The 27245-nt window shown below is 42.1% G+C and overlaps 1 protein-coding gene across 1 annotated transcript in view; it reads right to left on the bottom strand.

The window, feature by feature from the left end:
- Nucleotides 1–27245, bottom strand: part of SBF2 (SET binding factor 2) — a 1344181-nt gene that overhangs the window by 601227 nt on the left and 715709 nt on the right. Inside the window, exon 14 of the mRNA XM_053720592.1 lies at nt 112–316. Coding sequence (XP_053576567.1) covers nt 112–316 — 205 coding nt within the window. The remainder of the gene's footprint in view (nt 1–111; nt 317–27245) is intronic.

Below are 27245 nucleotides of genomic sequence, written 5' to 3'. Positions count from 1 at the left end.
TCTGAATCTTAACTGGAAAAAAACAAACAAAAACAAAACTTAAGATTGTTGAAGGTTATGCCAATATAATTTCAAGTGTTCAAACCAAATAGATGATTAAAAAGAACGTACCAACAGGAGACCCAGCAGGAACAACACATTTCTTTTCAACACGAGCGGACAGGCTGGCATTTTGATTTTTGGAGAGACTTTCTTGGATAAGTTCTTGAACTTTGAGGTCATTAATTTTTGGAAAGGGAAGAATATGAACTCGTAAGTGGGATCCTTCAGTTGGCTTTGGAACTTTCTGAAATGCCATGTGAGGATTTGGATTTTCCTATAGAAAAAGCAAATGAAATAACTACAGTTTATAAAATAAATAAAACCTTTTTCTCATTGAGTGCTCATATCAGACAATATAAATATATTTACCTTAAAGGGCCATAATAGTTGAAAAACGACATGCACTAATCTGTTAAGAGACTATCGACCCCCACAAAAGTGTAAAACACACAGCACAAGTGCAACCAGCATGTTACTGATTGATCAGTGCCGGCTTCTGCTTGCAGTGCAGTGCGGGTCCTCAGCGGCACTTCTACTCTGTGTTTAAACCCTGCATAGTCTCAAATGGTAAAATGACACTGTCTAACTGATTAGAGCATGTAGTGTTTTTGACCATTATGGCCCTTTCATAAAAAATAAGAAAGTAAAAACTAAGAAAACCATAAGATAATCTCCTTAACGTTATGTAAAAAATGTATTTACAAACATGGAGAGCTGGCATATCACTTAAAGGGGCAGTAAACACTTTACAATATTAGTTATGCGCAATGACACAACGTTGCAATATACAACTACAAAACAATGTACTTTATACTAAAGTTATGACTGTGGTTAGCCTTGTTGTCTGCTGACTAAAGCTCAAATTGGCTTCTCTAAATAAGGCAAATGGTCGGTGAAGTTTGTCAATTAAAAAACAATTGCTGTAAAAAGGATGATAATTTGTTATAAAAACCTTTAGCTGATATATTATTCTATAGCAAGACATCCGGAAGGTCTTGTAACGCCAACATGTTTACTGTCCCTTTAAGACTGGTTGCATAGACTTAAAGGGGCATAAAACAGAATTTTGAAATGCAAAGCACTGCAAAAAATGCATCTGTTCATATGTATTGCAATAAAGCCTGGAACATACAAAGGAGAACATAAACACAATGTATGCTTGCCTGATACATTTCTTTCTTTCTGGACATGGAGGGTCCACAACGTCATTCCAATTACTAGTGGGATATTCAACTCCTGGCCAGCAGGAGGCAAAGAGCACCCCAGCAAAGCTGTTAAGTGTAACTGCCCTTACCCATAATCCCCAGTCATTCAGCCGAAGGGAAATGGAAAAAGAACATAAGGGTGAAAAAGGTGCCTGAGGTTTACCCCAAAAAACTGCCAAATTATAATGAAAAAGAGGATGGGGTCGTAGACTCTCCATGTTCGGAAAGAAAGAAATTTATCAGGTAAGCATACATTTTGTTTTCTTTCCTATGACATGGAGAGTCCACATCATCATTCCAATTATTAGTGGGAAACAATACCCAAGCTAGAGGACACGGAATGAACAGGGAAGGAGAACAAGGCAGGAGAACCTAAACAGAAGGCACCACCGCATGAAGAACCTTTACCCAAAGGAGTCCCCAGCCGAGGCAAAAGTATCAAATTTATAGAATTTAGAAAAAGTATGCAAAAAGGACCATGTTGCCGCCTTGTAAATCTGTTCCACAGAAGCTTCATTTATGAAAGCCTAAGAAGAGGAGACAGCCCTAGTGGAATGAGCCATAATTCTCTCAGGAGGCTGCTGACCAGCAGTCTTATAAGCAAATTGAATCATACGTCTTAACCAGAGGGAAAGAGTAGTAGAAGTGGCCTTCTAACCCTTACGCTTTACAGAGAAAACAAACAGGGCAGAAGTTTACCGAAAATCCTTAGAGGCTTGAAGGTAAAATTTTAGAGCATGCACCACATCCAAGTTATGCAAAAGACATTCCTTATGAAAAGAAGCAGTAGGACAAAAAGTAGGAACAACAAAATCCTGATTAATGTTTAGATCTGACAGTAACTTAGGGAGAAACCCCAATGTAGTATGAAGGACCGCCTTATCTGCATGAAAAATAAGGTACAGTGAATCGCACTACAGAGCTGAAAACTCAGAAACTCTGCGAGCGGAAGAAACAGTAAGGAGAGACAAAACTTTACAAGATAACAACTTAATAACAACATGCATTGGCTCAAATGGAGCCTGCTGCAAAACTATAAGAACTAGGTTAAGGCTCCAAGGAGGAGCAACCGATTTAAACACAGGCCTGAATCTGACCATGGCCTGAACAAAAACTTGAACATCTGGGAAATCTGCCAGACGTTTGTGGAAAAGAATAGACAGAGCAGAAACCTGATCCTACAGGGTACTGACTAACAACTCTTTCTCCAGACCAACCTGAAGAAGCGACAAAAATTTGAGGAATCCTCACCTGACTCAAGGAGAAGCCTATAGCATCGCACCAAAAGATATTTACGTGATACCTTATGGTAAATCCTGCGAGTAACAAGATTACGAGCCCGAAGCATAGTATCAATGACCGCTTCCAAAAAACCACGTCTAGATAGAACTAGCCATTCAATCACTAAGAAGTCAGCTTCAGAGAAATCAGATTTGGATGGAGGAAAGGACCCTGAGTTAGAAGGTCTTTCCTCAGAAGAAACTTCCAAGGTGGAAAAGATAATATCTTCACCAGATCTGCAAACCAGATCCTGTGATGTCAGGCAGGAACTATTAGAATCACAGATGCTCTCTCCAGCTTGATACGAGCAATGATTCGTGGAAGGAGAGCAAATGGAGGAAAAGAAATGCTAGATCGAAAACCCTCTGAACTGCCAGAACAACTATCAGGGCGGCCGGAGGATCTCTTGACCTTGAACTGTACTTTGGAAGCTTGGCATTCTGACGAGACGCCATCAGATCCAACTCCGGAACCCCCCACATGAGGGTTATCCTGGAGAACACTTCCGGATGGACAACCCACTCCTCGGGATGAAAGTCTGTCTGCTCAGAAAATCTGCATCCTAATCGTTCACTCCTGAGATGTGGATGGCAGATAGGAAACAATCGTGAGCCTCTGCCCACTGAGATTCCACAGAAGCTTTATCCTTGATGCGAGTCACCTACTTCATAGCCAAGGAACTCTGAGTTCCTTCCTGATGGTTGATTTAGGCAACTGAGGTGTTGTTGTCCGATCGAAATCTGATAAACCGGACTAAAGATATTGAGGCCAAGCTTTCAAGGCATAGAAGATTGCTCTCAACTCCAAGATGTTCATGGGAAGATAAGACTCCTTTCGAGTCCACAGGCCCTGAGCTTTTAGAAATCCCCAAACTGCTCCCTCCATAGTCTCCGTAGTCACAATCACCCAGGAAGGTCTCAGGAAGCAAGTGCCCTGAGAAAACCACTACGAAAGAGAAACTCTTGCCAGGGAGTCCAGATTTATCCTCTGTGATAAGTCTGAATGATCTCTGTTACAGAAGCATTAGTTATTTTGTTGTGAAGAGCTTATTTCCCAGCAGCAATGCCTGAACCAGCCAAGCCAGCGCCTAAGAAGGGCTCCAAGAAAACCGTAACAAGTATCATTTCATAAAGAGTTAACTTTTTTTTCAGCTTTTAGAAACTATTTTCTAAATACAAGTTTGCTGGCCTCAGCTCTAATTAAGTTTAGTGATAAACATTCCCATTGTCTAATCACCTCCGGAGTCAGACTGCTAATTGATAAGATGAACTGCATTGTTTTCTTATGTGTAACTTGTTATCTGAAGTACTGTAATCCTATTGTGGCCTGTCAAAGGACATTGTCTCTCTATCTAAATGTGTGAGGGGGGATTTTATGCTTCCCCCCCCCCCCGGGAGTGCCCTGTGTGCATGTAACCTCAATAAAAAGCAGGCTGGGCATCCCAGTCCTGAGTTCTTGGTTGACCCTCAATCGCAGCGTTGACTCGTTTTTGTGGGCAGAAGGGTATCCTAGCTGTACTACAGCTAAGGGGGATTATTCTACAGTTGCGAGACTCATATAGAATACTATGGAAAGCAGCTTCTCCCCTCTTCAGCAATAGGGATCCAGGCTACTAAGGGGTCCATCTCTCAGCGAGACTAAGGGTAACCATAACATTTGGCGGCAGCGGTGGGATTTTCCTGGATTTCCTAGGAGAGGTACAGAACGGATGGAGAGCGCTTACGAAAAATTGAAGCGTACAACCCTAAAGGATTTACTTGAAAGCAGAGGGGGGTACGCCAGCAACCGGCCGAGGAGAGAGCTGATCGCAGAATTGACCGAACTCGATCAGAGCTTCACAATGGCGGAAACACCAACCACGATTAGTGACGAAAAAAACAGGATTGTTCGGGAGAGGCTCTCACTGTACGGGCCGAACCCCTCCATGGAATTGATACAGCAGTTGATGGCGGAAGCGGACGAGGATATACGAAAGACTCGAGCCCACGAACTCAACCTAGCGAACGCACACCGCAATGCTGAAGCCCCGCAGGTAATCATCCCAGTCGAAAATGCTGGGAGGCCCAAGATACCCTATGCTGCATTTCGACCCTTCCTAGAGAGCGAGACAGGGATTGATGAATATTTGGCGGACTTCGAAAGGCAATGTGCCCTGCACCAGATTCCCAACAGAGAGTGGCCCACGATATTGTCTGGGAAACTATCCGGGCGAGCCCTGGAAGTCTTTCGTACTCTGGGTGCTGAGGAAGTGACACAGTATGAGCTAGTTAAGGAGACACTGTTGCGACGGTACGCGGTAACTCCGGACACGTATCGCCGACAGTTTCGGGGCACGAAAAAGAAGCCTAACGATACCCATATGGAATGGGCACACCGAATGCGGAGAGCGGCAAATCACTGGATGAGCGGAAGTAAAGCGGTGACTGGTGAGGAAATTTTACAATTGTTTCTCTTAGAACATTTTTATAATGGCATGGAACAGCAAGGGAAGGAATGGCTGCGAGACAGGCGGCCTTCTACCTTAGAAGAAGCAGCCAAATGGGCCGATGAACATTATGACTCCCGTCTTCACGAACCCACAAACTACCGAGCTCCAGCACGGGTCGAACCCAGAGAGGTTTACCGTGCACCCCCTCGTGCTGAATTCCGAGCCCCGGTGCCCGCAGGGCCTGCCCGACACTCAGGACCACCCAATAACAGCTCTGAGCGTCCCAGACCGACTTGCCACCGATGCAAGCAACCAGGGCATTTCATGGCTAGCTGCCCCCTTAATACGCACCAGACACCCAGGAATTACAATTACCCCTCTGGGTCATATCGTCCGGCCCGGGCCCTCTGTGTTAACCAAGAGGCCCCTATGGAGGAATATTTGGGGCCGCTTCACGAGGCGGACCCTGTATATGCTGCCTCAGATAACCGCCAGCACCATCGGCAGAAGGTATGGCTCGAGGGGCGATCTACCGAGGGATTGAGAGACACAGGGGCTACTATCACGCTGGTACAGAGTCATTTGGTGCCAGAGCACAAGCGATCCGGACAGACTGTGGCCGTTAGAGTGGCGGGGGGGGATGTGTACAAAATTCCAACAGCTAAAGTGCATCTTGATTGGGGAGCGGGAAAGGGGGCTGTGAACGTGGGCATAATGTATAATTTACCTGCCGAAGTACTACTGGGCAACGATTTGGGCCCCATGACTTCTGCCTATGCTCCAGTATGCAACCACGAGGCGGACCCAGTGACTACACGGGCCCAAGCCCGGACGGAGCGAGAGCTCTCACCAGTGCGGGAGACACAGGTAAGACCTACCCCGACCTTGCCTGACATGTTAGGCCCCATACCCTGGGACACCCCAGATGCTTTCGAGACAGAGTCTAAGACTGACCCGACCTTACAAAAGTACCGGGAACGAGCAGAGACCGGAGGGGGCGGGGCAGATAACGAAACATTCTTATGGGAAAAAGGGAAACTATACTGCTGGACAGAGAAAAGGGGACAGCGTAGGCGACAGCTGGTAGTGCCCCACAAATACCGTCAAGAAATCCTCAAGATAGGCCATGACATCCCCTTGGCAGGCCACCTAGCCGTAACCCGTACCCTACACCGCATTACTCACACGTTCTTTTGGCCAGGGATACACGCTGACGTTAGAACTTACTGTAACACCTGCGATGTGTGTCAACGAGTAGGAAGGCGAGGCGATCACCCTAAAGCCCATCTAGTAAATATGCCCATTGTAGAGGAACCCTTCAGCCGGGTTGCTATTGACCTAGTGGGACCACTGGCTACCCCTAGTCCCTCCGGTAAGCGCTACATTCTTACCGTAGTGGACTACGCTACCAGGTACCCAGAGGCTGTCGCCCTATCCAACATACAAGCGGATACGGTAGCGAATGCACTAGTACAGGTGTTCTCCCGGGTAGGATTTCCAAAAGAAATCCTATCCGACCGAGGCACCCAATTTACGGCTGAATTGACCCAACAACTCTGGCAGGTTTGCAAAATTAAGTCCCTCCTGAGCTCCCCATACCACCCCCAAACGGGCTGTGTGAGAGGTTCAATGGGACCCTCAAGCAAATGCTCAAGACGTTCACTCAGGAATACCGAGACTGGGAACGCTTCCTGCCGCACCTCCTATTTGCTTATCGGGAGGTGCCCCAGGAAACGACAGGGTTCTCTCCCTTCGAGTTGCTCTACAGAAGAAAGGTACGGGGACCCCTAAACCTGATCCGGGAGCACTGGGAGGGAGAGATGGAGACTGACGGTGTCCCCATTGTGCAATACGTGCTGGAACTCAGGGACCGAATGGAGCAATTAGCCAAATCCGTGCAGGCTAATCTCCAGTCAGCCCAGAGAAGACAGAAAGTATGGTACGATCGGGGGGCCCGAAAGAGAATCTTCACCATAGGACAAAAGGTGTTAGTACTTAAGCCGGTGAAGACAGACAAATTGCAGGCGTTCTGGCAGGGTCCCTACCAGATCGTAGAGAAAAGGGGAGACACCACTTATGTGATAGCTAGCTGCCACGACAACAATCTTAGACAGACATTCCATGTAAACATGCTCAAGGAATATTTTGAGCGACCAGAGAACGTGACGGCCGTATGTTGTTCCCCTCAGGAAGACCCCGACAGTCTACCCATTCCAGACCTATTAGAAAAGAGTCTCCCCACAGGTATAGTGGCTCAGGTTCAGATAGGAGACCGACTTAGCCCCACTGAAAGGGAGCAGCTCAACCAACTCCTACAGTCCAAACACCTCACCTTCTCCCCAAAGCCAGGGTACACTACTTTAACCACCCACCAGGTAGATACTCCGGGACAAGCTGCCTTGCACCAGGCTCCGTACCGAATCCCCGAAGCAGTTAGGACAGGAATGAAGAAGGAGATCGATGAGATGCTCCAACTCAGGGTAATTGAGCCCTCCGATAGTCCCTGGGCCTCCCCAGTTGTCTTGGTGCCCAAGAAAGATGGGACCACCCGGTTCTGCGTAGACTATCGGAGGCTCAATGAAAAAAACGTGACGGACGCTTACCCTATGCCCAGGGTAGACGAGCTACTCGATCGTATAGCCAGGGGAAATTACCTGACCACTATTGACCTCTGCAAAGGTTACTGGCAGATTCCCCTGGCCCCGGAGGCTATCCCCAAGTCGGCATTTGTCACCCCATTCAGCTTATATCAGTTTAGGGTAATGCCGTTTGGGATGAAGAATGCCCCAGCTACATTCCAGCGCTTGGTGGATAGGCTCCTGGATGGCTTCCAGAGTTTTGCTTGCGCCTACCTGGACGACATAGCGATCCACAGTGAGTCCTGGGAGGACCACTTAGCTCACGTAGGAATGGTTCTGGATCAGATCCGCGCTGCTGGCCTGACTCTGAAGCCAGAAAAATGCCACTTTGGGATGGCCGAGGTACAGTACCTGGGTCACCGGGTGGGGTGTGGAAAGCAGCGACCAGAGCCGGCCAAGATAGAAGCTGTCGCCAATTGGCCCACCCCCATCACTAAGACTCAGGTCCTAGCCTTCCTGGGCACGGCAGGGTACTATAGACGGTTCGTACCAGACTACAGCACACTTGCCAAACCCCTGACTGACTTGACCAAGAAGAACTTACCTCGAAAGGTCCTGTAGTCTCCCCACTGTGAAACGGCTTTCCAGGCTCTCAAAAATGCTCTAATTAACGCTCCTGTCTTGGCGGCCCCAGCCCTTAACAAACGTTTTATCGTCCATACAGATGCTTCCATGTTCGGGCTGGGAGCCGTCCTCAGCCAAGTAGGCAAAGATGGAGGGGAGCATCCAGTTGCCTACATCAGCCGGAAGCTCCTGCCCCGCGAAGTCAGCTATGCAGCGGTCGAAAAGGAGTGTTTGGCTTTGGTGTGGGCATTAAAGAAATTGACTCCCTATTTATATGGGCAGGAGTTCCCTCTGGTCACCGACCATAACCCGTTGGTGTGGCTGAACCGGGTCTCTGGAGATAACGGCAGGCTATTACGTTGGAGTTTATCGTTGCAACCCTTCAATTTCACCATTACTTACAGACCTGGGAAACAGAATGGCAACGCCGACGGGTTGTCCAGACAAACCGTCCTCAGCCCCGCATAACCAGCGGTCAGGACAGCCTTAGTCTGCCCCGAAAAGGGGTCAGACTGTGTCTGCCAGAGTGTTCCACAGAAAGGGAGCACTGTTACAGAAGCATTAGTTATTTTGTTGTGAAGAGCTTATTTCCCAGCAGCAATGCCTGAACCAGCCAAGCCAGCGCCTAAGAAGGGCTCCAAGAAAACCGTAACAAGTATCATTTCATAAAGAGTTAACTTTTTTTTCAACTTTTAGAAACTATTTTCTAAATACAAGTTTGCTGGCCTCAGCTCTAATTAAGTTTAGTGATAAACATTCCCATTGTCTAATCACCTCCGGAGTCAGACTGCTAATTGATAAGATGAACTGCATTGTTTTCTTATGTGTAACTTGTTATCTGAAGTACTGTAATCCTATTGTGGCCTGTCAAAGGATATTGTCTCTCTATCTAAATGTGTGAGGGGGGATTTTATGCTTCCCCCCCTGGGAGTGCCCTGTGTGCATGTAACCTCAATAAAAAGCAGGCTGGGCATCCCAGTCCTGAGTTGTTGGTTGACCCTCAATCGCAGCGTTGACTCATTTTTGTGGGCAGAAGGGTATCCTAGCTGTACTACAGCTAAGGGGGATTATTCTACAGTTGCGAGACTCATATAGAATACTATGGAAAGCAGCTTCTCCCCTCTTCAGCAATAGGGATCCAGGCTACTAAGCAGTCCATCTCTCAGCGAGACTAAGGGTAACCGTAACAATCTCCTTTCCATAGACTGAGCCTGCAAAGCTGCAGCGGTCACAGATGGAACCAAGCAAAACTAATGATGTCCATGGAAGCCACCATCAGACCAATCACCTCCAGCATTTAGCCCCTGTTGGATGAAAAGCAGACTGGAAAGCAAGGCAAGCAGCAAGTAGTTTGTATTTTCTGACCTCTGTCAAGAAAAATCTTCAGGGATGGGGAATCTATGATTGTCCCTAGGAAACTCTTGAAGCTGGAACTAGAGAACTCTTTTCCAGATTCACTTTCCACCCGTGAAAACATAGAAAAGATATTGAAAATTCTGAGAGCTGTGGCAAGACCAAAACGGAAGTGCAACAAAGTGAAAATGCTTGTCCAGAAAGGAAAACCTTAAAAACTGGTGATGATCCCTCTGAATGGGAACATATAAATACACGTCCTTCAGGTCTATGGTCGACATGAACCGACCTTCCTGAACCAAAGAAAGAATGGAACGAATAGTTTCCATCTTGAAGGACGGAACTCTGAGGAATTTGTTTAGACACTTGAGGTCTAGGATGGGTCGGAAAGCTCCCTCCTTTTTGGGAACCACAAAAAGATTTGAATAAAATCCTTGACCTTTTTCCTCTAGAGGGACTGGAACAATAACTCCCTCTTTACCTGGTTTGAGGATAGTCGTGACAGGATAAATCTGCCCCTTGGAGGGCTGAGTCCTATCTTGTAACCCTGGGATACTATGTCCACAACCCATGGATCTGGGACATCGCATATCTAAGCCTGCTGAAAAAAAGAAATTCTGCCCCCTACTTGATTCAAAGTTGGATCAGGGGCGGACCCTTCATGCTGATTTAGAATCAGTGGAAGGCTTCTAGTTTGCATCCCCCTATTCCAAGGCTGACTGGATTCCAAGAGGTCTTGGATGGCTCTGGTTTGGAAGAAGATGGGGGGGGGGAAAGACTTCTGTCCTTTAAAGTTGTGAAAGGAGCAAAAAAATTAATTTGGATGGTCTTTAGGTCTATTTTTCTATGTAGGAAAAAAAAGCAGAAGAAGAGAATAATCTCCTATTCCAAGGATAACGTTAGTCAACAGGAGATTAGTAGACCAACCCAAGGCACTAATCAGAAGGCTAAAAGCATATAAGATTTCTGAAAATCTGTCTTATACATTAAAGAAATCTATAGTAAAAAGACAGATACAAAATCTGATGATTTGCAACCAATGACCCAGTAAACAGACACAGAGTCTGAGGTAATCCTATATACTTGAAGTAGATATGAGAAAAGAATACAACCTTCCTAGAAAACTAAAAAGGATAAGGTTGAATTGTCAATGTAAATGTAATGATCACAAATACTTATGTGAAAAAACATCACCATGCCCTAAAAAATAAATCCTTCTTAGAAAAGGGTCAACATAACTGGTTAACTGTACAAAATTAATTAGATACACAGAAAAGGACATAGTGTATTATTATAAAGCGACCACCAGATGGCAGCAAAGCTTCATAACAGGAGAAAGCCTATATCCTGTTTCGAAACTAATATACCTCACTGCAGAAATAAGTCTCATAACATGTCAGTGGGAAAATGTGAGCTGCTATAAAGCAGTCATGTACAGTTAAAAACACATAGGGGCCAATTTATCAAGCTCCGTATGGAGCTTGATGCCCGTTTCCACACGAGCCTTCAGGCCGGAAACAGAGACCACTGCTCCATAACTCCATAACTTGTCCGCCTGCTCTGAGGCCGCGGACACAAATCAACCCAATCAAATACGATCAGGTTGATTGACTGGCATTGCACCAGCAGTTCACAAAAACTGCTGGTGCAATGAAAATTCGCTGTTGGCATTTATTGATGTGGAGCGGACATTAGGGCTGCACGATTAATCGCATATGCAATTTTAAAATCGCGATTAATCGCTGCAATTTAAAAACCGTGAGACTATGCGATTTTTTGCTAACAAAAAAATCCTCAGATATGGCTGTACTGCATTGATTTGTATGTGATTTCTTGCAAATCAGCTCCATCTAGTGGTTATTTTTAGCACACATTTGTAAAATGGCTGTTTTACTTTCAAATTCTGTTTGTGATGTCAGTAGCAGCCGATCAATCTATAGAAGTCTAAAAGCAGAGCCCATGCAGGAGAGTGAAGAGGAGGGAAAGGCACTTACTTATATTTCTCATTAGGGACGTCTGCAGTTTGAAACTTAGGGTATGTAATCATTATGGAACCTCCCACACAATCTCCTGCTCTATGAGAAATGGCTCAAATACATAGCAGATGCAGTTAACCCCATGACTGCCAAAAAGGCTAAAACTGCAGTCCCCTCTGCTAGCTAACTGCTAGGTTAACTGCATCTACAATGTATTTGATATCAGCAAGGCACAGCATTTCTGAAAAGAGCAGCCCCCCACACCCCTACTGATATATGCCTGTATTGGATTCCTGGGCAGTAGCAGGGCTCATTTTCAGTCAAGATAAAATGCTTAAAAAAAGAAGAAAACATAAATATATATATATATATATATATATATATATACACACACACATATGTGTGTGTGTAACTGTGTATGTGATTGTATATATATATATATATATATATATATATATATATATATATATATATATATATATATATATACACATACACACACACACATATATGTGTGTGTGTATGTATATATATATATATATATATATTTATTTTTTTATACACACACACACATATACACACACACACATACATATATGTGGTTTGTATTTGTATGCTCCCAGAGTGTATTGGACATTCAGAAACATGTACATTAAGATTCTGTAGTCTTTAATTATTTTTTTTATTGAAAAAGTAAGGTGTAATAGTCATTTATAAGAAAATCGAACTTAAAATCACAATCCTGATTTTTTGGGTCCAAAATCGCGATTTTCATTTTTGCCCGTATCGCCCAGCCCTAGCGGACATGATACGCAACATTGTATCATGTTCGCTCGCACTATGATAAATCTACCCCATAGAGTGCACCTAAAGTATTCCATAACATAACAGTGGGAAACATAATAGGAACTGCCAGATGGCAGTCATGCACAGTTAAAACACATAGATAACATAACTCATGCACAATTATCTAGAAGTGTAAAAAAACTATATCATTATAAATCGTTAGTTATATACATACAAGGAGACAAACCCTCTAAAAGTAAGCACAATCAAACAATGGAGTCAGAGAAAAGCGCCCAAGCAAACCGGTGACGGGAAAAATTAACCCCCGCTACTTACAGGTTCTGCCTACAAGATATTTAATCTTCCTCTGAAGAGAAACGCTACCGGGTAAAATTAAAGGCGAGAAGCTGGAACTATGGGGCACCTGTTACTTACATCCACCACAGCGCCCGTCAATAACCTAAATAGCTTATAGGTATTGCCTGAAATAATAGCAATCAGACTATCTGTATCACCTACAGAACTGAACGCAGTATAGTACTGCACTGAGGCGTATCCTCATACAGCGTTGTGCTGACACATTAACATGGCTAACGGAGTTTAGAAACAGCTGCACAAATAGGACCTATAGCGCTATAGCAAGCCCTAGAACAAGTATATAATGAACAGCTTGCCAAAGTATACAGCAGAGCGCGCCAAAAAACACCGCCATGAAGAGGCAAGAGTTGTGGGAGACCGAGACTGGAAGTAAAAATGGTGCTGCCAATTATACAAGGGGAGCCCCTGCCATGCTAGCTACTGGGACAACTAAAGTATAAAGAACACACATACCAAGCACTTCCTAAAAAACAAACAAACATAATTTATATAAGAACTTACCTGATAAATTAATTTCTTTCATATTGGCAAGAGTCCATGAGCTAGTGACGTATGGAATATACAATCCTACCAGGAGGGGCAACGTTTCCCAAACCTCAAAATGCCTATAAATACACCCCTCACCACACCCACAATTCAGTTTAACGAATAGCCAAGAAGTGGGGTGATAAAGAAATGAGTAAAAAGCATCAACAAAGGAATTTGGAAATAATTGTGCTTTATACAAAAAATCATAACCACCATAAAAAAGGGGGTGGGCCTCATGGACTCTTGCCAATATGAAAGAAATGAATTTATCAGGTAAGTTCTTACATAAATTATGTTTTCTTTCATGTAATTGGCAAGAGTCCATGAGCTAGTGACGTATGGGATAGCAATACCCAAGATGTGGAACTCCACGCAAGAGTCACTAGAGAGGGAGGGATAAAAATAAAAACAGCCATTTTCCGCAGAAAAAAAATAATCCACAACCCAAAATATAAGTTGATTCTCATAAATGTGAGGAAAAAACTTAAATCAAAAGTAGAAAAACTGAAACCGCTGCCTGAAGAACTTTTCTATCAAAAACTGCTTCCGAAGAAACAAATACATCAAAATGGTAGAATTTATTAAATGTATGCAAAAAAGACCAAGTAGCAGCTATGCAAATCTGATCAACTGATCTAGTAGAATGAGCTGTAATTCTCTGAGGTGGGGCTTGACCCGACTCCAAATAGGCTTGATGAATCAAAAGTCTTAACCACGAGGCCAAGTAAACGGCAGAAGCCTTCTGACCTTTCCTGGAACCAGAAAAGATAACAAATAGACTAGAAGTCTTCCTGAAACCTTAGGTGGCTTCAACATAATATTTAAAAGCTCTCACCACATCCAAAGAATGTAAAGATCTTTCCAAAGAATTCTTAGGATTAGAACACAAAGAAGGGACAACAATTTCTCTATTAATGTTGTTAGAATTTACAACCTTAGAAATTTAAATGAAGTCCGCAAAACTGCCTTATCCTGATGAAAAATCAGAAAAGGAGATTCAGAAGAGAGAGCGGATAATTCAGAAACTCTTCTAGCAGAAGAGATGGCCAAAAGAAAAAACACTTTCCAAGAAAGTAGTTTAATGTCTAAAGAATGCATAGGCTCAAACAGAGGAGCCTGTAAAGCCTTCAAAACCAAATTAAGACTCCAAGGAGGAGAGACTGATTTAATAACAGGCTTGATACGAACCAAAGCCTGCACAAAACAATGAATATCCGGAAGTTTAGCAATCTTTTTATGAAATAAAACAGAAAGAGCAGAGATTTGTCCTTTCAAGGAACTTGCAGACAAACCTTTATCCAAACCATCCTGAAAAAGATTCTAGGAATTTGAAAAGAATGCCAAGAGAATTAATGAGAAGAACACCATGAAGTGTAAGTCTTCCAAACTTGATAATAAATCTTTCTAGAAACAGATTTACGAGCCTGCAGCATAGTATTAATCACTGAGTCAGAGAAACCTCTATGACTAAGCACTAAGCGTTCAATTTCCATACCTTCAAATTTAATGATTTGAGATCCTGATGGAAAAAATGGACCTTGTGATAGAAGGTCTGGCCTTAATGGAAGTGGCCAAGGTTGGCAACTGGCCATCCGAACAAGATCCGCATACCAAAACCTGTGAGGCCATGCTGGAGCCAACAGCAGCACAAACGATTGCTCCATGGTGATTTTGGAGATCACTCTTGGAAGAAGATCTAGAGGCGGGAAAATATAAGCAGGTTGATAACACCAAGGAAGTGTCAATGCATCTACTGCTTCCGCCTGAGGATCCCTGGACCTGGACAGGTACCTGGGAAGTTTTTTGTTTAGATGAGATGCCATCAGATCTATTTCTGGAAGCCCCCACATCTGAACAATTTGAGAAAACACATCTGGGTGGAGAGACCATTCTCCCGGATGTAAAGTCTGACGACTGAGGTAATCCGCTTCCCAATTGTCTATACCTGGGATATGAACTGCAGAAATTAGACAGGAGCTGGATTCCGCCCAAACAAGTATCCGAGATACATCTTTCATAGTTTGAGGACTGTGAGTCCCACTCTGATGATTGACATATGTCACAGTTGTGATATTGTCTGTCTGAAAACAAATGAACGGTTCTCTCTTCAACAGAGGCCAAGATTGAAGGGCTCTGAAAATCGCACAGAGTTCTAAAATATTGATTGGTAATCTCGCCTCTTGAGATTTCCAAACCCCTTGTGCTGTCAGAGATCCCCAAACAGCTCCCCAACCTGAAAGACTCGCATCTGTTGTGATCACAGTCCAGGTTGGACGAACGAAAGAGGCCCCTAAAATTATACGATGGTGATCTAACCACCAAGTCAGAGAAAGTCGAACATTGGGATTTAAGGATATTAATTGTGATATCCTTGTATAATCCCTGCACCATTGGTTCAGCATACAAAGCTGGAGAGGTCTCATATGAAAACGAGCAAAGGGGAGCGCGTCTGATGCTGCAGTCATGAGACCTAAAACTTCCATGCACATAGCTACTGAAGGGAATGACTGAGACTGAAGGTTCCGACAGGCTGCAACTAATTTCAAACGTCTCTTGTCTGCTAGAGACAAAGTCATGGACACTGAATCTATCTGGAAACCTAAAAAGGTTATCTTTGTCTGAGGAATCAAAGAACTTTTTGGTAAATTGATCCTCCAACCATGTCTTTGAAGAAACAACACTAGTTGATTTGTGTGAGATTCTGCAGAACGTAAAAACTGAGCGAGGACCAAGATATCATCTAAATAAGGAAATACCGCAATACCCCGCTCTCTGATTACAGAGAGTAGGGCACCTAGAACCTTTGAAAAAATTCTTGGAGCTGTCGCTAGGCCAAAAGGAAGAGCAACAAATTGGTAATGCTTGTCTAGAAAAGAGAATCTCAGGAACTGATAGTGATCTGGATGAATCGGAATATGAAGATAGGCATCCTGTAAGTCTATTGTGGACATATAATGCTCTTGCTGAACAAAAGGCAGAATAGTCCTTATAGTCACCATTTTGAAAGTTGGTACTCTTACATATCGATTCAAAATCTTTAGATCCAAAACTGGTCTGAATGAATTTTCTTTCTTTGGGACAATGAATAGATTTGAATAAAATCCCAGACCCTGTTCCTGAAACGGAACTGGCATGATTACCCCTGATAAGTCCAGGTCTGAAACACACTTCAGGAAAGCCTGAGCCTTTACTGAGTTTGCTGGAATGCGTGAGAGAAAAAATCTTCTCACAGGCGGTCTTACTCTGAATCCTATTCTGTACCCCTGAGAGACAATACTCTGAATCCAATGATTTTGGACCGAATTGATCTAAACATCTTTGAAAAATTTTAATCTGCCCCCTACCAGCTGAGCTGGAATGAGGGCTGCACCTTCATGCGGACTTGGGGGCTGGTTTTGATCTCTTAAATGACTTGGATTTATTCCAATTTGAAGGAGGATTCCAATTGGAAGCAGATTCCTTGGGGGAAGGATTAAGTTTCTAATCCTTATTTTGTCAAAAGGAACGAAAATGGTTAGAAGCTTTAGGTTTACCCTTAGGTCTTTTATCCTGAGGCAAAAAAAACTCCCTTCCCCCCAGTGAAAGTTGAAATTATTGAATCCAACTGAGAACCAAATAATTTATTACTTTGGAAAGAAAGAGATAGCAATCTGAACTTAGAAGTCATATCAGCATTCCAAGATTTGAGCCACAAAGCTCTTCTAGCTAAAATAGCTAAAGACATAGATTTAACATAAATTTTGATAATATCAAAAATGGCATCACAAATGAAATTATTAGCATGTTGAATCAACTTAACAATCCTAGACAAATCATGATCCGATACATGTTGCGCTTAAGTTTCCAACCAAAAGTTGAAGCAGCTGCAACATCAGCCAAAGAAATTGCAGGCCTAAAACGATGACCTGAATATAAATAAGCTTTCCTTAGATAAGATTCAAGTTCCCTATCTAAAGGATCTTTAAAAGAAGTACTATCTTCCGTAGGAATAGTAGTACGTTTAGCAAGAGTAGAGATAGCCCCATCAACTTTGGGGATCTTTTCCCAAAACTCCAATCTAACTTCTGGCAAATTATACAATTTTTTAAACCTTGAAGAAGGAATAAAAGAAGTACAAGGCCTATTCCATTCTTTAGAAATCATATCAGAAATAGCATCAGGAACTGGAAAAACCTCTGGAATAACCACAGGAGGTTTATAAACAGAATTTAAATGTTTACTAGTTTTAATATCAAGAGGACTAGTTTCCTCCATATCTAATGTAATCAACACTTCTTTTAACAAAGAACAAATATACTCTATTTTAAATAAATAAGGGGATTTGTCAGTGTCAATATCTGAGGCAGGATCTTCTGAATCAGATAGATCCTCGTCAGAGAAAGATAATTCAGTATGTTGCTGGTCATTTGAAATTTCATCAACCTTATGAGAAGTTTTAAAAGACCTTTTACGTTTATTAGAAGGCGGAATGGCAGACAAAGCCTTCTGAATAGAATCAGAAATAAATTCTTTTAAATTTACAGGTATATCGGACTTCCGGTAGGCGGTGTGTAAAGATGGCCACTGAATCCTGAGGCTCCATGCACTTTGGAAATAAGTGACCATATACTTACCCATCCAGACATCCCTTGGCAAAATCTGTGCCCGGGAACTAAAGTGGATCAAGGAACATCACCCCCTTGGCCGCCGAGAAACAAGTTAAAGAAAAAGAAGACGTTTGGAGTTGTGGCGGGCTTTTTACCGCCACGGTGTATATAGTTACCCCTTCACAATGGAAACTTTTACCACTGGTAAACTGGACAAGGCTACTCAGATAATCGCTGCACTTAATGCCATTTTGACACCTAAACTGGATTATCTTGTAACCGCTTGCACAGCTCTCTGCGCAGAAATAGAATCAAAGAAACATTCCCCCCTACTGGAAAGTTATGTCTCAAACCGTTATGGACATGATTCGCAAAACATCACTAATGATGCTAAACCCCGCTTACATGAGATAGTGGGAGGCTTTGCAAAATCGGCTTTTCCGCAAGTTGGAGCCCCAGCAGAGATGCTGAAGACTTGGGAATCTCCCTCAGAGCCACTACTGCCCTTGCCACCTGCGCTGGCGTTAATCTCAGCTGGATCAAGCAACAGGGAGAAGGTTCCCCATTGTGCCGTCGATCTTGAAATCTACATAGTAACACCTTCAGTATACAATATCTCCCCAGCGCTGATGGTGGAGACCGACTGGACCAATACTTAAACCTACTCAAAATGATGTCTGCCCGATGTGCCGCTCAACTTGGAATTATACGGTATACAGTTAAATTGCTGGGGGCTGATGCGGAATGTTGTCATATTATTGCGGCGGACTGGAGGTGGCGGCCTGAGCATCGCTTGGCAACGGGAATTGGCTGAACCAGATTTCCCCCCAGTGCACTTAAGGGTTTGTTCGCTGGCCCTGAACACTTGGTCAAAAGTCTGGGCTATATGCTCATAGCAATGTACTCACTCTATGAGGTTTCTGCAGAGCTATTGCAAGACGCTTTGTTTCGGCACACGAGTTCACACTGAGAATCTATGTTCAGAACAGTGCCGAATATGGCCGCAGAGCAAGGGGCATTGGCTGACTGACTGATTGACTGTCTTGAATGCTGGCTAGTATATCGCCCTGATTATCTTGTCTGCTCAATTAGCGCATAAATATCTGATAACCATGGCTTTATTATACTCTGTCAGCCTTGCTAGCTATTTGCTTTTGAGCTCACTGTGTAATTTTCATAAAGTTTGATACTGCCGCTGTGAGTATTTCAGAACACCTCACACAGACGGCAGTTAGATGTATCATGCTTTAACCCTTGCAGAAAGAACTGTCTGTCTCTGTGTAAAATTGCCTTATGTTTTGTTATTTTCCTTGTTGGGCTTTGTTTAATTAAGTTTAAAATTAGAAGGTTTAGGGGGCAAACAGTGAAAAATCCTTGACAATATCACTAGGAATTGGCCAACACTGCTCATATGTTTGAAATCACTGTCTTGCACTCTCACTTAACACCTACCACATGACTCACCGCAATTTTTGTTGTCATTTAGATCCGGTACAACTTCGAACTTTTTATGTAATTGTTTAGGTGTCAAAAACTTTCTACATGTGTGATGCCTATACAGCACCTACATAATACAGTTTCTAACCCTAATAAGATTCCCTTCTGGGTTGACATACAGCTCCTGGTCAGGGGAAGGCCCTTATTGTTTCTCTCCCAATCCCACACTGCAACTTGGAAGCATGTACCTGGTTAACTACTACATTGACTCCATGCTTATCCCCCAGCTATTGCACAAGGATGGAATGTCTAACTTTTTTAAATATCCGGATGCATTTGTTTCACACCAGCCAATATGAAGTGGGGATCTGTGATACATATATGATTGGCTCTAGTTGTCTTACCCACACCAGCCAGTTGATTAAATATATTTTCTTGGTTTTCAAACAAGCACAGTATTTCCCCCTAAGTATGTAATCTTAAAAGAATCTTGCCAGTAATAGTTGACATACTCATCTCGACATGTCCAATACATTTTGTTTTTATTTTGTTTTGCTTTATATTTCTGCCGAAACTGCTTACTTTGCAAGTTTCGCCCTATAAATACCCTCATATGCTACATACTCACTAAGCTGCCAGGATTAACTTATAAATACCTGCAAGGATTACTTTAACCGAATGCATGTAATGTCACTGTTACCCCCAGAGTAGATTTGGGCACGATCTTAGACCCCTTACAAATTTTGAATTCCTTCTCTGTAATTGTTCATTTTTGACCTCAGTAACAATCATTTGATTCCTAACAATAGCAAAGGCAATTTACAATTTCACTACACCACTCTGTACAAACTCATATGTTTAAGTCTCCTAAAAGTCCTCAGTATTAGTGCAAAAAGTGAAGGGACCAGTTTTGTTTTATTTTAGGTTAATTTGTTGTCATACCTTCATGCCTTACCTCAACCTGATTAACTTTTTAGTACCTGGTTTATATCATGCAAAGCCTCTTAAATTCCCTCTCCCTAATCTCGTAATTTTTGTTTACTTTTTCTTTGTCATGCATTTTGGCTAACATCACTGTCAGATAGGCACCATGTGGCATCACTTTGTTTAACCTGCTTATCACGCTACTCTATAAACTGTAACCCTGTCTACTAGCCCTGTCAAAATAAGGAGGACTGAAGTATCGGCTGGAAGGGTTGTGGGGATAGGGATGTTTTGTTTCATTTTATTAGTGTAGGTTTTTGTTGTGTTTTATGTAGTGCTCGGAGGATTGGGGGGAGGGTTCGGGGATTAGTTGGGGATGAAAAAATATAAAACGAGAGAGCTAAACATATGATCCGGATTATCTTATTTGTCATGTATTGATCTACTGAATTTCTGTTATGTTCTGTACAATATCATCTTTATCTACTGAATTTCTGTTACGTTGTGAACAATATCATCTTTAAGTAGATGGTATGCCTACTGTATCTATAGATGTAACCTTCATGATAATGTCTGGAACTGTTGGTTATTGTACTCATGTGTCGTCTCTCAATAAAAAGATCTTGAAAAAAAAATTTTTTTACAGGTATATCTTGTGCATTAGATGTTGAGGGAACAGCAACAGGTAATGAACTACTACTGATGGATACATTCTCTGCATGTAAAAGTTTATCATGACAACCATTACAAACCACAGCTGGAGGTATAACCCCCACAAGTTTACAACAAATGCACTTAGCTTTGGTAGAACTGTTATCAGGCCGCAGGGTTCCATCAGTGATTTCGGAGACAGGATCAGACTGAGACATCTTGGAAATGTAAGAGAAAAAAACAACATATAAAGCAAAATTATCAATTTCCTTATATGGCAGTTTCAGGAATGGGAAAAAATGCAAATAGCATAGCCCTCTGACATAGAAAAAAGGCAGGAGGCAAATAGAAATGGGGTCTTAAATAATGAAAATATTTGGCGGCAAGTATGACGCACAACAAACAGAAAAATATTTTTTGGCGCCAAAAAACATCCGGAAACGACACTCTCTCGTCATAGATGACGCAACCTTGTGAAAGGACTCGGCGACAACTAAGACGCTGGAAATGACGAATTTACGTCAACGAACGTAACTTTGCGCCAAAAATATCTTGCATCAAGAATGATGCAATAAACTCTGGCATTTTGCGCCCTCGCAAGCCTAATTCTGCCCACAAATTTAAAAGACAGTCAATTAGAAAAAGAGACTATACCCCAGGTAAGAAATACATTTTTCATAAAAAAGCATTTCCCAGATATGAAACTGACAGTCTGCAAAAGGAAATATACTGAAAACCTGAATCATGGCAAATATAAGTACAATACATATATTTAGAACTTTATATAAATACATAAAGTGCCAAACCATAGCTGAGAGTGTCTTAAGTAATAAAAACATACTTAACAAAAGACACCCATCTACATATAGCAGATAGCCAAACCAGTACTGAAACGGTTATCAGTAGAGGTAATGGAATATGAGAGTATATCGCCGATCTGAAAAAAGAGGTAGGAGATTAATCTCTACGATCGATAACAGAGAACCTATAAAATAGATCCCCGTGAGGAAAACCGTTGCATTCAATAGGTGATACTCTCTTCACATCCCTCTGACATTCACTGTACTCTGAGAGGAATCGGGCTTCAAAATGCTGAGAAGCGCATATCAACATAGAAAACTTAGCACAAACTTACTTCACCACCTCTATAGGAGGCAAAGTTTGTAAAACTGAATTGTGGGTGTGGTGAGGGGTGCATTTATAGGCATTTTGAGGTTTGTGATACTTTGCCCCTCCTGGTAGGATTGTATATCCCATACGTCACTAGCTCATGGACTCTTGCCAATTACATGAAATAAAAAACACCTATGAGCGATCCCAATATAAGAGCTCTAAGGCTGGGTCAAGATTAAACAGAAGCCTTAACAACACATCTAGTTTATGTCTCTCTCATGCGGCTGCCTATGACAAATCAACCACCAACAACACAGACCCAGCGAGCAGTGACCTCCCCACTAATAGATGCGACGTCGCTAAAAAAATAAAACCTACCGGCATTAGGAAGCTTAATTTAGAAGCTTCATAGACAAATGCCCTAAGGTATTCTGTTATAGTACTTGCCCCTACTGACTATCAAATTGGCAAAAAATCTCCCACCCTTAGCTATCAAGCCACTCCTCACTTAGACTGAGGGATAAGGGATCCAGGGACTCACCAGTCTAGCAGCTTTATCAGCAGCCCGTGGTCTGGCAGAAGAAACTTCATCCTGACAGGGACCTTGGGCTTTAGCTGCAGGGCAGGAACAACTTCTTAGGTGTGTCAGAAACACAAAATCTGACAGGGACCTGTAGAACAAGAAAGGACAGAGTAACCAACTCTGGATTTCTGCAAATGGATAGCAAAGCGTTAAAAGTAAAGCAAAGACTACCTCGCTGCCTTTTAACTGCTAAAAAACAACACTACTCTTACTCAAGAGATTGACGTGGACACAGCTAGACCCCAATCCTTGCTTGCAGGAAAAAGTACCCAAAAAAGGATTAATATCTTCAGATACCAACTTCGCACAACCTCCATTGACAGAAGCAAAGAGAATGACTGGGGATTATGGGTAAGGGAAGTTAGATTTGTTGGGGTGCTCTTTGCCTCCTCCTGCTGGCCAGGAGTTGAATATCCCACTAGTAATTGGAATGACATCGTGGACTCTCCATGTCATAGGAATGAAATAGAGATACGCACTCAACTGAGACAGAACAAAAGCTAGAAAAACTTCTGTGCTTGTTCATAAGACCAGTGCCACTCAGATTGCACACTATGCCTTTCACAGAGAAAAAATATACTGCAGCATATCAGACTGACCCTGCCCAATGACAGTCCAGCGCCAAAATACCAGGCAATACTCCTCTGAACAAGATTGAACAACAAACCCCAGACGTACTCAGTTGAGTGTGCATCTCTATTTTTTTTTATGTATGCAAATTACTCTTGGGTCTCCCTAAGAGTAAAAAAGGGAAACCAGATGTGGACTCCTTGCCCACATGCCCTAGAGGGATGCAACTGCACCTCACTGATGAGGCACAAGGGAGGCCAAACCAAACGTCTGTTTTTTTTTGTTTTCTCTTGTTCAGAGAAGAACTGTCTGGTATTTCGGTGCTGGACTGTCATTGGGCAGTGTCAGACTGATATACTACAGGATATTTTTTCTCTGTGAAAGGCATAGTGTGCTAAAAGAGACTGCACCCTGAGTGGTACTGGCCTTGTGAACAAGCATGGAAGTTTTTCTAGCTCATGTTCTGTCTCAGTTGAGTGCATCTCTATATATTTATGTTTACCTACAAAGGAGATGCAGGTATGAAATTTGTACCCACATCAGACACTTGTGTTTTTTTGAGTGTCAGTTGTTTTACAAATGCAAGAATATTGCAAAATATGTCCACTTTATATTCCTTTAATGAGTATACAAAGTATGGAGGGAAATGTCTTATACTATTAGCCATAATCCTAAATCTCCAAATGTGATTAGCCTGTGTATGTAAAACAGAACGTCTTGCTCATTATGACATGAATGATCTAAAACACATGCAATTTTTAAACAACTTTCTAATATACTTCTATTATCAATTTTTTTCATTTTTGTAATATCCTTTGTTGAAAAGCAGGTAGGTAAGTTCAGGCTTGTGCAAGTGTCTGCAGCACTAGATGGCAGCAGTTTTGCTAGAATGTTAATTCTATGCTCAAAATTATGAAAGAAAAGTTTCATGTCCCTTTAAAGATACATAAATATTTAATTAAAAAACGTCACTATCAGCACCCAAAGTGTGGGCCTGCACTGCCTACTGCAAAGCACTCTAGAGAACTTCTGAAAGAAACGTGTAGATAAAATATGTTCCTAATCCTGTGTGAAATGCTCTGCGGAACATCACAAAAAAACATTAAGCCGTTAAAAAAAATCTAAGAAGTATCAATACACTTTTGCTAGTTAAAAAGGGATTAAGTTTATAAAACGCAGAGCAATATAATGAGCCAACGGTCTCTCTTACGCATAACATGATTCTACTAACACTAAAGTCATGGTCAGTCCTCTGAGGCTTTGCCATAACCCTTTTATTCACACTCGACTGTTCCGCCAATAGTTCTTAATGTAACGAAGGAGCTGGAGAGACGTCATCTTGTCACCTTCATTGCAACCAACTAAACAAACTGATAAATTGTTCCATTAGCTTGCTAGGCATGTGGGAACAGACCCAAAGAACAGTTTATATGAAACAGAAGCCGCCAGGAGCTGATTTTCCTCAAAATACCCATTAAAGGAAAATAACTGCAACGCAGGTTTTATTTATTTTCTGTTTTTTACAAAAGGTCTAAATTTGTTTTTTTTATTTTCTTTATGTGAAACTCTATGCTCATTTGCAATACAGTGTGGCTGTATATAAGGTTAATTAAAAGGGACATTCCAGTCAATTGAAACGCACATAAATGAATTACAGGTTTGAATAGAAACCTTTTTTACAATATACATGTATTGGCAAAAATGCATCTAGTAAAAGTTATCACTGTTTTAGTGATAACATTTTTCTCTGCACGTGCATGTGAAATATAGCAAGATATTCTCAGTGAACCAGCATTTTAAATACTGTAGCTGCCCAGAGCGCCAGTGGGGCTTGTATCCCCAGATGGAACAAACACCTGACACTCCCTAAGCAAGTGTTGTGTATAAAATGCTGGTGCACGGTTCATACTTAAAGGGACAGTCTACACCAGAATTTTTATTGTTTTAAAAGATAGATAATAAACACACATTAAAGGGATATGAAACACAATTGTTTTCTTTGATGATTCAGATAGAGCAGCAATTTTAAGCAACTTTATAATTTACTCCTATTATCAATTTTTCTTCGTTCTCTTGCTATCTTTATTTAAAAAGCAGGAATGTAAAGCTTAGGAGACTACCCTGTTTTGGTTCAGAACCTGGGTTGCACTTGCTTATTGGTGGCTAAATGTAGCCACCAATAAGCAAGAGCTAACCAGGGTGCGGAACCTAAAATGGGCCGGCACCTAAGCTTTACATTCCTGCTTTTTAAATAAAAATAGCAAAAGAACAAAGACAAATTGATAGTAGGAGTAAATTAGAAAGTTGCTTAAAATTGCTGCTTTGAATCATGAAAGAAAACAATTGCATTTCATATCCCTTTAAGGCATAGTGAAGGCACTCATCTCAAATCTCCAATCATTGGGAGATGCTATATTTTTTAGGAATAGCAATTCCGTTGCATTTATACTGCATAAAATAGCTCACTTGTCATTTTTACACATCACAAAAGGGTTCTCAAGAATTCCCTATTGGAGAAAACAGTCTCTGGTACCATAATTACTCAAACATTATTTGGGACATTTTTCAACATTGATCATAGCTTTTAAGCTGGGCAATCACAATTTGTCTCACATTTATTTCGACCAACAGGTATAGACAGTGGTTGTTAAAGCTGAAAGTTTGGTGTCAGAAAGGACTACTATATCACTGGTGTACCCTATTAAGCTATAAGTTCAAACTAGAACCTAAACCATCAATTGGATCATGTTTCCATGTAATGCTGTGGAGGTGACTTCACAAAGCATCTCATAAGCGCATGAAGATGCAGGCGAGAAAGGTAGAGACGGTGACAACAAATTCCACCACAGTGTGAAGGAGAGTGGAACAGGAAGAATGTGTAAGTCCTAAATGGCTTAAAGAACCAGTCAATAAGGCAGATTTGCATAATCAACAAATGCATGATAAAAACAAAAACAGAATTTATGCTTACCTGATAAATTACTTTCTCCAACGGTGTGTCCGGTCCACGGCGTCATCCTTACTTGTGGGAATATCACTTCCCCAACAGGAAATGGCAAAGAGTCCCAGCAAAGCTGGCCATATAGTCCCTCCTAGGCTCCGCCCACCCCAGTCATTCGACCGACGGACAGGAGGAAAAAATAGGAGAAACCATAGGGTGCCGTGGTGACTGTAGTTAGAGAAAATAATTCATCAGACCTGATTAAAAAACCAGGGCGGGCCGTGGACCGGACACACCGTTGGAGAAAGTAATTTATCAGGTAAGCATAAATTCTGTTTTCTCCAACATTGGTGTGTCCGGTCCACGGCGTCATCCTTACTTGTGGGAACCAATACCAAAGCTTTAGGACACGGATGAAGGGAGGGAGCAAATCAGGTTACCTAAACGGAAGGCACCACAGCTTGCAAAACCTCTCCCAAAAATAGCCTCCGAAGAAGCAAAAGTATCAAATTTGTAAAATTTGGCAAAAGTGTGCAGTGAAGACCAAGTCGCTGCCTTACATATCTGATCAACAGAAGCCTCGTTCTTGAAGGCCCATGTGGAAGCTACAGCCCTAGTGGAGTGAGCTGTGATTCTTTCAGGAGGCTGCCATCCGGCAGTCTCATAAGCCAATCGGATGATGCTTTTAAGCCAAAAGGAAAGAGAGGTAGAAGTTGCTTTTTGACCTCTCCTTTTACCAGAATAGACGACAAACAGAGAAGTTTGTCTGAACTCTTTTGTAGCTTCTAAGTAGAATTTTAGAGCACAGACTACATCTAAATTGTGTAGCAAACGTTCCTTCTTTGAAACTGGATTCGGACACAAAGAAGGTACAACTATCTCCTGATTAATATTTTTGTTGGAAACAACCTTTGGTAGAAAACCAGGCTTAGTACGCAAAACAAACCTTATCTGAATGGAACACCAGATAGGGCGGAGTACACTGTAGAGCAGATAACTCAGAAACTCTTCTAGCAGAAGAAATAGCAACCAAAAACCAAACTTTCCAAGATAACAACTTATTATCTATGGAATGTAAAGGTTCAAACGGAACCCCTTGAAGAACTGAAATAACTAGATTTAAACTCCAGGGAGGAGTCAAAGGTCTGTAAACAGGCTTGATCCTAACCAAAGCCTGAACAAATGCTTGAACATCTGGCACAACAGCCAGTCGTTTGTGTAGTAAGACAGATAAAGCAGAAATCTGTCCCTTTAGAGAAC

This window comes from Bombina bombina, chromosome 7, assembly GCF_027579735.1.
Source record: "Bombina bombina isolate aBomBom1 chromosome 7, aBomBom1.pri, whole genome shotgun sequence".
Lineage (NCBI taxonomy): Eukaryota > Metazoa > Chordata > Amphibia > Anura > Bombinatoridae > Bombina > Bombina bombina.
Note: the sequence above shows the minus strand (reverse complement) of the source record. Positions and strands in the feature narration are given on the sequence as shown.